General features: G+C 31.0%; 1 protein-coding gene across 1 annotated transcript in view; it reads right to left on the bottom strand.

Moving 5' to 3' along the window:
- LOC149478360 (cell adhesion molecule Dscam2-like) overlaps positions 1-6,643 on the bottom strand; it is a 47,180-nt gene extending 40,537 nt beyond the window's left edge. Inside the window, exons 1-4 of the mRNA XM_089709161.1 lie at positions 6,511-6,643; positions 5,413-5,504; positions 2,248-2,339; positions 1,159-1,310 (exon numbers count right to left, since the gene is read on the bottom strand). Coding sequence (XP_089565287.1) covers positions 1,159-1,310; positions 2,248-2,339; positions 5,413-5,504; positions 6,511-6,643 — 469 coding nt within the window. The remainder of the gene's footprint in view (positions 1-1,158; positions 1,311-2,247; positions 2,340-5,412; positions 5,505-6,510) is intronic.
- Between the last annotated feature and the right edge of the window lie 6,690 nt (positions 6,644-13,333).

Below are 13,333 nucleotides of genomic sequence, written 5' to 3'. Positions count from 1 at the left end.
AAAGTGAAATTCATCGATAAAAGCTGGACACTTTTTCAGCTTTCTACCCATTTTATGTGATATGAGTTCCCTTTTTACTTATACCCTCTATAATAGTCTATTCTATAACATTTGAAGATCAAGAAATATCTGCCTTCAACACTAAACACAATACAATATTATCAAATATTTTGTATGATTTTTAAGTCCGAATTTTCTCTTGCAGATACTTAAGGATACAGGAATTTAACGTTGGAAAAAATAGTTTGTCCAAAAAAGTTTTTACTAAGTTCTACTACGAAAATTTATTTACTTCTACCGCCACTAACAAAGCATTTTGATATAATATTTAGTTGCAGTATGGTATTATCATAATAAAGATGTCATTCAGTACAAAACACAGTAAATACAAAACAATAATTTCAATACAATATTCTATGGAAGCATTCCTTTGTCAACTAATTAAATACAACTTGAAGTTTATAAATAAACAGCAGGAAACTTTTCCAATACAAAAGTGTCTCCTTTCTTTAGAATTCATTACCATTTAAAAATTAACTTTATTCAATAAGGAATAGAATACAGACTCAAGTATTATCTGTTTGCATTTTTATCGTAGCTTTTAATACATTCCTTGAGTCGTCTGGATAATTTCCTATGTTTGTTTAATTCATCCTATGTTATTTCGTTTATAAAACATGATATTAGATAATGTATTTTTTACATATACATATTTGAAGTAAAACTTCTTTATCGGGGTTGGCAAAAAAATTTAGTGTAACATTTTTTCGTTACGCGTGACATTTTTCCGTTACGCGCCATCTTTTTCTTATCCCTACCACGCGTGATTCAACGTATTTCTGTAAAGTTGCATATAGTAAATATTTTTTTGAAAAATAAGGTCATAAAGAAGTTTCACTTCTTAGGTGTGTACACTAGTACACACACGCACACATTTTTATATATAGCATCGCATATTAATCGGCTCATTAATTTCCTATAGGGACCGGAATATAAAGCTTTAGACCTTTGCCTCTTCATTCTTCTTCCATATTACCTAATAAGACTATCGTTACAAGAACAGTCTATAGAAATATCAGAACAACTGAAACTTACTTCCTTATTACCATAAGTACCTATAGAAACCTAAAAAACCATCATATATATTCAAAAACTCACCATAAACATTAATCCTATCCTCATGGCTTACAACAGTATCCCCATGATGGGCCACACATGCGTACCGTCCGCCATCATCCACTCGTATATGAGATATATTCAGTTGCGTGACCACTCCACCATCCGCGGCCATCGTTTGGCCAATCGCGTACCTTTGAGGAGAAATTAATACTGATATATTATACACAAGCAAATACTTAATTGATACTGATGATTTAGTAATAGGTATTTCTTGAAAAGTACCCTGTAAGTTGCTGTGTATTAAAACGTAGCGTTTTATTACACTATTAAATAAAAACAATATTTATTTTTGTGCATTTAAAATAATATCTAAATCCATACATATAGAACTAGCTTCTGTGCTTAACTGAAACTGAGTGCTATTCTACGAATGACAACTGAGTTCACGTTCATGCTGCTTTTTAAGTCTTACAAATTTTCATATTAAAAATAATTTTAATCCATTCTTGAGTAATACTTTAGTCGTGTAAGTTACTCGACTTTCTGTTACATAAATACCGAGTTTATTCATTGATATTTCTGTGAAAGCAAAGCGGGCAAGCATGAATCGTAATCGTTCAGGTTGAAAAGATTGGATTATTGATTCAACCTTCAATCCTATATTTTCAGTTACAAAACAACGTAATTATAAAATAATCCTCATCAGTCATCAATACTTTTGTATTGAAAACTTTCTTAATTATTCCCAAACTTAAGTTATAATTATTCAACGATTCGAATAAATGTTCGAAATTATTAATTCCTTTTGGTATTTTGGGCATCCTGTTTGATGAGAACTTACTGTGGTAGAATTATCCTCTGATTTCAAAACTCGACCTTAGCTTTTTTTATATCGACCTATACCTAATATTATGTTAACTATATTATAAACTATATTTACCTACGTATTTTTCTACCTTTATAGTAGACGTGAAATGAACACTTAAAACTCATTAATTTTTTTAATGTACGAGCGAAAAATAATAAAAACTCGTTTCAGCTGAAATATACAGTCGAAACTTTCGCGATTAAATAAATACTAAACGTCGAACTCTTAAATAATTAACTACAATAAACACTAAATCTTACCTTGAATCCGTGTTCGAGGATATAACAATACCATCCCTCTCCCAAATAAACCTCGCCGGGTGGGGGCCGTTGACTACACACTGTAAATTCACCTACAACAAATAAATTCCGACCTTATTCCAATTCACATAGAATTGATTATCCGGTACACTTCACTAGTCCTTCGAGTATAATTACATTCGTAATTCATGAAAGTGAGCCGTATCTTGAGAGGAATAAAACACAGTATTGCTTATATTAAAAAGCTCAATTAGGTGGTAAGAGGCTGTATGGTTTCCATTTATTAGATTCCAGTCGATTTAGTTTTGTAATGTGTTTCGTATTCAAATCTTTTGTTTGATTAAGCCAAACAACCAGAATTTAAACGATTAAGGCCCAGTTTCATCAAGCTCTGTTAGTTAGTTTAACACGCTGTTAACTCTTTTAACGGGACATCAATGTAAGGGAGTGTCCCACCATGACCTAATCGAGGATTAGTTTCCTTAACACGGCATTATATTTAACCCGTGGCATAGAGGCTCTTTAAATTTTTAACAAGCGATTAGAAAAAATGATTTGAAGTTTTCTTGCTGTCAAGATGGACTCTGCATACTATTTTATTTTTGAAAATGAAGATGTGTTGGATGATTTGTATAATTTGGATTATATAGTGCGACCGCGACGGCCCAGAATTTATAAAGACGTCGTCATTGTTTCGAAGAATATGATGATGTTGATTTTAGTACAAGATTTCGTTTATCAAAACAATCGGTTTTGGAAGTATTGCAATTAATTGAAGATAAACTCGAATAACCGTCGGACAAAACTATCTCGTAAGGTAAATGGTAATATTTATATTTATGTGCATAAAGGTTCCTTCCTACATACTGTATTATTTTCAATTAAACCATAATAATCCTGTGAGTCATGTCAAATCTAGTATTGAATACCAATATAGGTACTTAAAATGTAAACTTCACCACTACTCAGGTAAGGCTCAGGCCTCCTCATGATTATGAAATGTACTTATCTTAATTTTAAATTCTGTTTTAGGAATCTATCAGTTTCACCTACAGACCAACTGCTTATTGTAGTGCAGTGCAGTGATGGCTCAGTGGTGAAAAACATTGTGAGGAAACCGACATATCATAAGATAGCGTGGTGGATAATGACCTGATCCCTTACCATGTTTAAGTTTAAGTTAGCACTACCAATCCCATGTCCCAGCAGTGAGAAAGTATATGGGCTGACGATGATGATGATCCTAATTTAATTTAAATGTGACATTGTTATAGAAATATGTAATTTTTCATGTTACCTAAATAAATAAAACTTGTGTTTTTATAAAACATTTTTATTGTACCCTTAGATTGTACCTATCAACATCATTCAATAAATAGGTTATAACAACTAGATACTAGGTTATTACAAACAAGAATTTACTATTAATTTACTTTAAATGTATCTTGCTGCTTCGTCTTTATTTTTCTTGTTTTAAGCTCTTTTAGTATGAGATCTCTCGCACTTTCCTTCGGACTCCGAATTTTTTTTCGTAATTTCAACCAGATCCAGTTTACCTTCGACCAAGTGAAATTGAACCGCGATTTTTCTTCAACATTATTGTATTTATTTAACTCAAAATAAAATTAAAATAACACAAGAAAAATCACAACAAAACAATCTCCAAATAATATCAAACATTTGTAACCATGGTAACGACCAAATCGTTTGACATATAAACCAGCAAACGTAAAAGTTTCTACATGATTATTAAATTGTATACTGTGTTAGAACATTTCAATTTAGTCGAATTACCAAACATGACAGTTATTATACAACTAGAACAAATAGCCCCAACGTGCGAAACTATGGCATTGTCAACTATGAAATTTTGTTTCGGGCGGTTTAAAATACGAATGAATGATTCGTGAGTCGGTCAGTTAATGGTCGATTTGATAATCGGCTGTTAGATTTCCTTCTTGGGACCTGTAGAGTTGACAACGATGTTAAAATACATGTTTAATTTGAAGCTCGATTAATAAATGTCTGATTTAGAAAATATTGGTGAAACTGGGCCTTAGGATTTGTCTTGTCATTTACACACGATATACGAATATTATGTTTTCTTTCGTTCTACATTTTCTTTGGAGACATCTTGTTATGAGATTCGTTTATATTTTGATACTTTTTGTATTCTGGGTAATGACAGTACACACATCTTAAACTTTATTGTGATGTGATAGATTTTTGTCCTGTTTTAAACTGCAATTAAATTGATCTCACATTACCCCATTGTAATAAGTTATTTATATTATGTAGAGAATAATTATTGAGTAAATCAATTATTCTATGAAACAGTCATGTATACTTTTATTCCGCAATTATATTTAATTAATTATTTTGAAATTATAATTCATCGCAAATTATATTCAAAACAAAAGGCCTATATTTATTGTAATTTTCAAAGAATATTGTGTACAAAATATGTATAACAATAAAATAATTGAAAGCTTCGATTTTCCTCACAAACTATAACGAGTATATTGTTACCCAAACTACAATACACTAAATTTGAGCAACATTTCCTGCCTCCATCCACAAAGATGAATGTGATGTCGACCTCAATTTTGATTATATCGGATGAACGTCTCTAACCAAATTCAAAATACTTATGTCTAAGCGTTTTTGAACAGTTCAACATGGGAATCAATCAGTTAAATAATATTATTACTACTGTACTATGTACTCGTATATTGTCATAAAAAATACGTTCTGTTGTGGGGATACGGGTACATTGATTTCACATCTGTTTTGTAGCAGAGTATATGATTACTCTCGAACGGGAATAGAACTCAAGACACTAATAAAGAAGTGGTGAGAGTAATCAATACAAATACGTATGAGATTTGAATCAAATACGATTCAACATTTAAATTTGCTAATGAACCCAACATAAAATTATGTGGTTATGTAAAAAGTAGTGTTGAAATAATATGATGTAACATTAACATTTGTTAATGAACTCAATATAATATTATGTGGTAACTTATTTGGAAAGCAGCTTTATATTTGCTTATATAAAGATGTATATAATATAATATTATCATAAAGCTCTATTGAATTTGCGAAGTTATTTAATAATTCCAAGACATTATAATACAAAATAGCAGAAATATTTCAACTTACATCAACACCGGCGGTGACTGTGGTCTCTCTGAAATATTGTGACAGCATAATTGGCACGTTTCTCTTAAATCGACTGAACACATTTTGCGAATCTGTAACAAAAGGAACGGTTAACTAGATTGATAAAAACCTCTTAGCTTATACCTTGTGTTTTGGGGCTGATACAATGTACGCAGGTAAAAAAAATAATTTATTTCTATTTCTTATAGTAATAGTGCGTATTTAATAGTTGATTTTTAGCCTATATTTTCTTGGTTCCATTTGCTGGTTACCACATTTTAAATTATGTTAAAGATTTACCTTTAAAATAGTAACTATCAGAAAAACCATCGAAAAATTATGTTGAATTAATGAAAAATACGAAATGATGAACAAATCGTAAAAAAACAATTACATAAAATAAATTATAATTTAATTACTGCCAGCTTGCATCTCTTTATACACTAATGTCTCTAGTGCAGAGACTTTAGGCTTCCTTTGAAGGCTTGTGTACTAATACTGGAGCTTAGCTTAGTACCCTGGATACCATCACACATGATATTATCCTACTCAGTCTAATATGTACACTTTAAATTGACCGACTCGAAGGACCTAGAAGACTTAAACTTATTTATGGTTTGTTTCTTTAACAATATAAATTATTCACATATCGCTGTCATAAAAGAAATAAGGATAATAATACAAGTTATTAAATCTCACAAAGATTTTACATGAATTGACTTACTTACCTTTCATTACGTACAAAAAGATTTTGATTCGTTTTGAAGAGTTTGGTTAATTCTATATGAAAAATGATATCATACAAGGTATTTTAATTTTAGAAATGAAAAGAAAAATATCAATTTCTATCTCTATATTGTAAATTTTAGAATATCATTGTAAATCTGATTCACATTCTAAAATGATACGTAATAAGAGATAACAACACAACATAACCCATATTCATCAAAATTGATGAAACTCATATCCTAGAAACAGTGAAAATTTTAGGTATCCATTATCCAATGTTATAGTAATTACAGACAAATTGGAATGCTCAATCGAAATTAAAATAAGCAGAGGCGCTACTGAGAAGTAATATTGAATACAAAAACTCACCGTATTTCACATTTGCTGGAACATTCGATTCGCTGTAATAATTCTTGTTAAAACTGGATATTGATCTGTAACAAAGCCCGAAGCGGCAATTATTTTTAATGAAAACGTAATCGACACTCACTTCAGTGTTCATTATTTAAAAAAGTTCGCGCTATTTGAATATTGATAAAAGTTATTTGCTGGAGCTGATGATTTGTTAATGGGTTTCCTTTTTGGGACGTTTAAAATGTCGTATAAAATTGAAGGTACAAGAAGTACGGTACTCAAACTATAAATGTAACAGTTATGTAGGTCTATCAATAGCTTTTCCGCATTGTCAAAAACATAACGAATTATATACTCCAACCTTCCTTAAGAACAACTATATCAATTAAAAAAAAACATCACAATATGTTACGTGGTTTTAAAGATCTAAGCATACATAGGTAGAGACAGACGATTTTGTTTTATACTACCTATATCTATTTTGAAGTACAGTTATCACGTATTCAAGTTAAGGGAATAATTAATAATGATGGTGAGAACTATCTAAAAACTCCTCAGTGTTATAACATATATAAATAAATAATAAATAAATAAATAAATATTTCAGGACAAGTTTCACACACGGCACGATCTGATCCCATACTAAGCTTTAGCTTGTGTTATGGAACTAGATGGCTGATATACATACATATTATATAATTTTAAATAGATACTTATATAGATAATTAACACCCAGACACAGAGCAACCATCTATGTTCATCACACAAATATTTGCCCCGGTTGGGAATCGAACCCACGACCTCTGGCTTGGAAGGCAGGGCCACTACCAACCAAGCCAACTGGTCAGTCGATATAATTATGTGTTAACTAGTATAATATATTAAGCTACAAGAAATTCAATAAATATTAACGAATCAGTGACTTTCATCGAATGAAATCATAGCAACATGAAGTAGAAACGATATTTTTCTTGGAAATCCGTAATATGCTAGACGTCTCCCGAAAAAATCAGATACGCAGAATATTTTTTCTATTCCGTCAATATTGAAATATTCTCTGACTCGTAGTAAATATAATTTCTCGTAGACCGGTCTATCCAATATTCATTGGGCCGAATGTTTATGTCTTAGAAGTAGATTGAAGTGATTCAAAGGTCGCATGGCTTTGAAGAATCGTATAAATAAATATAAGGAATCAAAGGAAATTATAGACCTTGTTTAATAAATATGAAATGCTATCAAATTCATACATATTATAAATAATAATGTAACACATTATAATGTTTATTAGCTTATGGTAATGTTGAAGTACGATCTGGAAAATCCTTGAGTTATGATGAAATAATATTATTATTAAATGCGTAAAAGTTTGAGATGAATATTTGTGACGCTTTTCATAAACTGAAGCGATCAGTATAAAGATATTATAGACTGGATTCGTACATCCATCCACACTAATATTATAAAGCTGAGTTTATTTGTTTGAACGCGCTAATCTCAGGAACTACGGGGAGCGCGCTAAAATTCTCGTGTCACAATGTTAGTCTGCATACTCCTCCGAAACGGGTGGACCGATTCTCATGAAATTTTCTGTGCATATCGGGTAAGTCTGAGAATCGGCCAACATCTATTTTTCATATGTACCACGGGCGAAGCCGGGGCGGACCGCTAGTATTAATATAATATTAGTAGTCGATAGGATATACGCGCCAATATCGAGAGATAACAAAATTTGGAAGCGCTCAACTCTCTGGCTTAAAACTATTTATTTAATAAAAGATATAACACGCAACACCATACAATTATATGAATAGAATCTTCCCCTATAAAATATGACTACATTACGTAACAAAATATAATAGTTAAATAAATTAAACAGCCCCATAAACAAAGGGAGGATCGGCATACATCTCACTTGTAATATTAACGTTGTTTATTGCAGTCATAAAATTAGATGAGGTGTTTTAGGCCCCGTCTCTTGAAAGTTTTAGTCACTTGATATTAAAGGTTTAGTCACTTGAGATACATTGAGGTTAATAAATATAAAGTAACATGAAATACTTGGTAATTATTAAAGGCTAAAACTCTTAGTTAAAATGAGTTTAACGTTATCTGATTTCAAAATTTATTACCATGTTTAATAATTTTGAAAATAAATGTCGCTGATATACTTTTTGAATGGGTGAATGAGGTTCTCCGATGTTATGTTCAAGATAGAAAAATAACTAATTATTAATTCACACAAAAATCATTACAAAAAGGCCTGTTTATTCCGGCAATTTTTCAAAACATTTCGTATCGATCGAATTTCAAGGCTCTCACATTAGAAGCAGATAATAATAGACCTTATTGAGTAATAAATAACTATGTCACTATTTTTATTACTGAAAAAGCAATATAATCCTATACCAATTTCTATAACCTACAACAATTCTCATATAACAGTCCCGATAAGCTTTTCAAACAAGCCCTTCCAGCTATTACCGATACACATGTGAAACATTATCAAAATGAATATTGTCGCGTACACGGCATAATTATTGCACAATACAATGACAAATTGTATTTTAAGTACAGCGTAACGAGTTCTGGTTTATCCCGGGCAGGTGCACACGAATATTGTTTAGTGGGCAGTAAAATTGTACTGTGTGTACATCCCCTTCTATTACGTACTTTGGTTTAAACTTTATTGTATCTATTAATATGGATTTGTATCTGATTACATTTATAAATTGGGCCGTAAGGTTGGTTTGTTGTATTCTATATAATAAAAATCAATCACCAAATGTTTTGATAAGCGCAAAAATCGAGAACGGCTGAACCGATTTCGTTAATTCTCTTTTTATAATATTCCTTGTATGGGATTGGTTCTTATACCGTTAATTTCTTTTATATCGTTGTATTATCGTTACTTTTATGTCCTTGAGTTGAAACACTATAAAAACTGTTATAATAAATGTTTATAAAAATATGAATAAGAAGAGTATGTCTCGATAAAAATAAATAACATATCAAAGTTTCAAATGTGTGAAACCAACACACAGTATAGTAACGTAAAAACTATTACCGCTTATATAAATAATATTACAAGTATACTTGAATATGTTCATAGTTAAATCGCTCGAAGGTATTCTTGGAAACACGTTGCAATTTTATTGTTGCAATAAAATTGTATGGAAATACCCTGAGTTGAGTTACTCCTATTTGTTTCTTGTGTTTTCAGTTAAGTTCCCAGTTTGTTAGGAAAAATTGTATGTATGTATTGGCTACGTTTTTCTACATATAGTAAAAATTATAGAAGTGATTTTGAAATGAATATGAAATTAATATTTAGAATATAATCGAATCTATACAAATATTATAAAGCTGAAGACTTTGTTTGTTTGAACGCACTAATCTCGGGAACTACTGATCCGATTTGAAAAATTCTTTCGGTGTTAGATAGCCCATTTATCGAGAAAGGTTATAGGCTATATTTCATCACGCTACGGGCAACAGGAGTGGAGCCACGGGGGTGAAACCGCGCGGAGGAGCTAGTAACAAATAAATAGCTGTACCTAATAGTCATCTACTCCACTATATTTTCGCAGATTTATCTGTAAAACTGTCACAATACAAAAAGATCTTCGTCATGGAAACCAAAATATTAACAGAAATAATTAATATAACTATATATTATAGAAAACATTACAATCTGCGAATTACTTCAAGTTATTAATAGTCTCATTACGGGATTAAACAATAAATACTACGGTGAAACATCTGAGTTGGTCTCCCTTTTTCCTGACGCACTGCCACTTACGTGAAAATTTACAAAAAATTAGTATTTATATAAAATCTATTTTTTTCTACGCTTTTCTACACACGTTCAATGCTCATGCTCAAACGCATGTCAACTTTGATTAATATGTATTGATATTAACCACATGTTGGATTTTGAACCATTTTAGCGTAAAACAAAGCTAAAGCTGAGCATGTAATATCTAACCCGAAATGAAGCAAAAGCTCTCTACTCCTCTTTTATGTTGTCCACTATTTCTTCCAATAAAACACCCATTTTATTACAGATAAGAGATACCAATATTTCTGCCCAATCGCCAATAAAACTACAGTTAACATACGCTACTAGTGACGTCATTTGGCAGTGTTCTTTGCAACCCTGCCAACTGGTGTAGATTCGATTCTTGCGTTATTTATTGAATAAATGCTGTACACTATTTATCGGTTGTTTCGTTCAGAAATGGGCCAAATGTGGAACGCTTACAGCAGTTTTGCATAGGTGTTTAAGCAGATAACGAATTATCAGACATTTTCAACCTTGTTCGTGTAGTTTAAAGTCCATTTTGCATTGTAGCTTTCTTGTTTCGTTGTTGCCTTTCTATGTTATCATTTTGCTAACATGGTGGTTAATTATAGGATTTATTGGACGTAATAGAGTTTGAAATATGGGATAAATGTTTTATAGTAGCCATAATGTTCATGTCTTTGTTCATTACTATATGACTTGTCGAATGTTGTGTGAATTGGATTAATGTTGCATCTATTTTGTATAGATTACAACAACTGTTTATATACTATTTGCCCGGAATTAATCGATAACTGTTCATTTTCATTAAATAAATAAACTAACGTTGAAAGCAACTTGACTGACGAGTTCCATTATATTTAAAACGTTTATTTTCTAACATTTACATCAAATAATAAAAAACGAACATAGAGCTAGAGCAAAAACATTCTTTCATGTTCTTTTAGTGTAAACGAAAACTCGTGTTCAGTGTTGTTCAGTTTTAGAACACAACATAGAATATTCTCGAACGCACTAAGTTTGAGTTTGAGTTTGAAATCTCAAATGTAAACGTACGGTATGTAATGTAATTCACGAGTCTCTAGTATTTGAGTGTAGGTACATAATTGTACCAAAGAAAAGCTAACAATAACAATATTTACATTATACATTGTAAGTCCCATTGTCGACTTTGAGAATCCCTACATAAATCATGCAAACTTCTTCATCTTACTGTATATAATTAGTTATACATACTTTGTATAAATTGCCTATTCAGAGTCGTAAATTAGGCAAGTTGGTAACTAAAATCGCGGGTCTTTGTTCCTTAGTCCTTAATGTTGCCGAATTACGACGGTTGACTTACCAACTTGGGACTTCATTGTGATTTAAAAATGTAATATTTAAATTAACTTACATAAATATTACTGCATATTATTTGGTTATAGATCTAACGTTGCTTGCTATAATAGGATAGTAAATACTAAATAGCGATCTTTTAATTTACTTTTACGTGGATTATACGTACTTGTACATTAGTAAGTTGGATAATTATTCAACAATTTGAATCCCTATTTCTTTCTTTTTTATTGAGTCTGAAAAGGACAGTAATATAGTAAATGTTTGTCATGCCTTCAATTGTTATACTATTGTTATTGTTAATACTTTTAGTGTGAAAAACCTGATAAATTTATAGTACAATAAAATAAGAGAAAAAATACTTAATATTCCAATAATAAACTCGATGTTTTTAATTTCATACTCGATAAGAGAAATTGAAACGATATCGTTCGACAATTATCTCGCTACCTAAACGACTGTATTTCTTCAAAATTTATACCAAATCCTTCCTCAAGGATTTCTCCTAAAATACGAGCATTAAAACCTAAATTGAGGAAATGAAATCCACACCCGTATTTAATACAAGGGATAATGAGCTTTAAATATTGTTACTTTTAACGTAGACCCTAATTATTATCATTAATTTAATCTTAATTGCTTTAGGATATCCTTTTAGGGATTCGTTCATTATCTATACTAATATTATAAAGAGGAAAGGTTTGTATGTATGGTTTTCACGCATAAACTACTGGGCCAATTTTGATGAAATTTGGCGCAGATAATCTTTAGACCCTGAGATTCTCAGGGTCAGGGTCAGGGTCTTTCTCAGGCTGAGAAAGAACATAGGCTACCTTTTATTACGAAATATGTACCATGGGCGAAGCCGGGGCGGACCGCTAGTTAAATATACATTAGCTTTAACTGGAGCGTTTACTAAGTATAAGAGGCTTAGGTTCTATAAGAGTTACTTTTTTGGAAAATTGAACGATATAAGTGATAAAATATATATGTTTTTAATTTTTATATGTTTAATTGACCTCGAATTTTTTTTCTTTCCGAGTGCCAGATGATAGCGGATTCTATTCCTTTGCGTTTTGACATTCGTCTCGGCCCTCTTGACTACTTATCTACGTATTATATTAAAACTTTGTAATTTAAGTACTAAAGTTTTTTAATTAGAAATCAAGGCTTATAATAATTTCAAAACAGTATTTATCTTATTATGTTTTTCTCAGCTTCTATAAGATTCCTTATAACATTTTATATGGCTTAGTAATTCCATTGTTTATTTATTTATTCAATCAAGATACGGAAATTCAGCCACATATTTATTTCACAAATAACAACGTTGCTAGGCAACGGAACGAGTCGAGAATTAATGAAATTAGGACGCCCGGTGGTCGAAATTCGAGCTTCTGATTATTATTTCTTTATATTATTTACTAGTAGCGCTTCGCGGTTTCACTCGCGTGGCTCCACTCCTGTTGGTCCTTCCTCGATAAATGGGCTATCTAACACCGAAAGAATTTTTCAAATCGGACCAGTAGTTCCTAATCTCAGGTTGTTTTAACAAACAAACTCTTTTGCTTTATAATATCTAAACGTAAACAAAGCGAGTCTAACATCATATTATAATAGCAAAATGTATAGCTAATTTTGTATGCGATTTTAAATATCTGAATAGGTATATTGGCTGAACCTTTACTAATTTTA

This window comes from Colias philodice, chromosome 22, assembly GCF_061535455.1.
Source record: "Colias philodice isolate Cphi_HAF_F1 chromosome 22, ilColPhil1 Martin Lab GWU primary, whole genome shotgun sequence".
NCBI classification, from domain to species: domain Eukaryota; kingdom Metazoa; phylum Arthropoda; class Insecta; order Lepidoptera; family Pieridae; genus Colias; species Colias philodice.
Note: the sequence above shows the minus strand (reverse complement) of the source record. Positions and strands in the feature narration are given on the sequence as shown.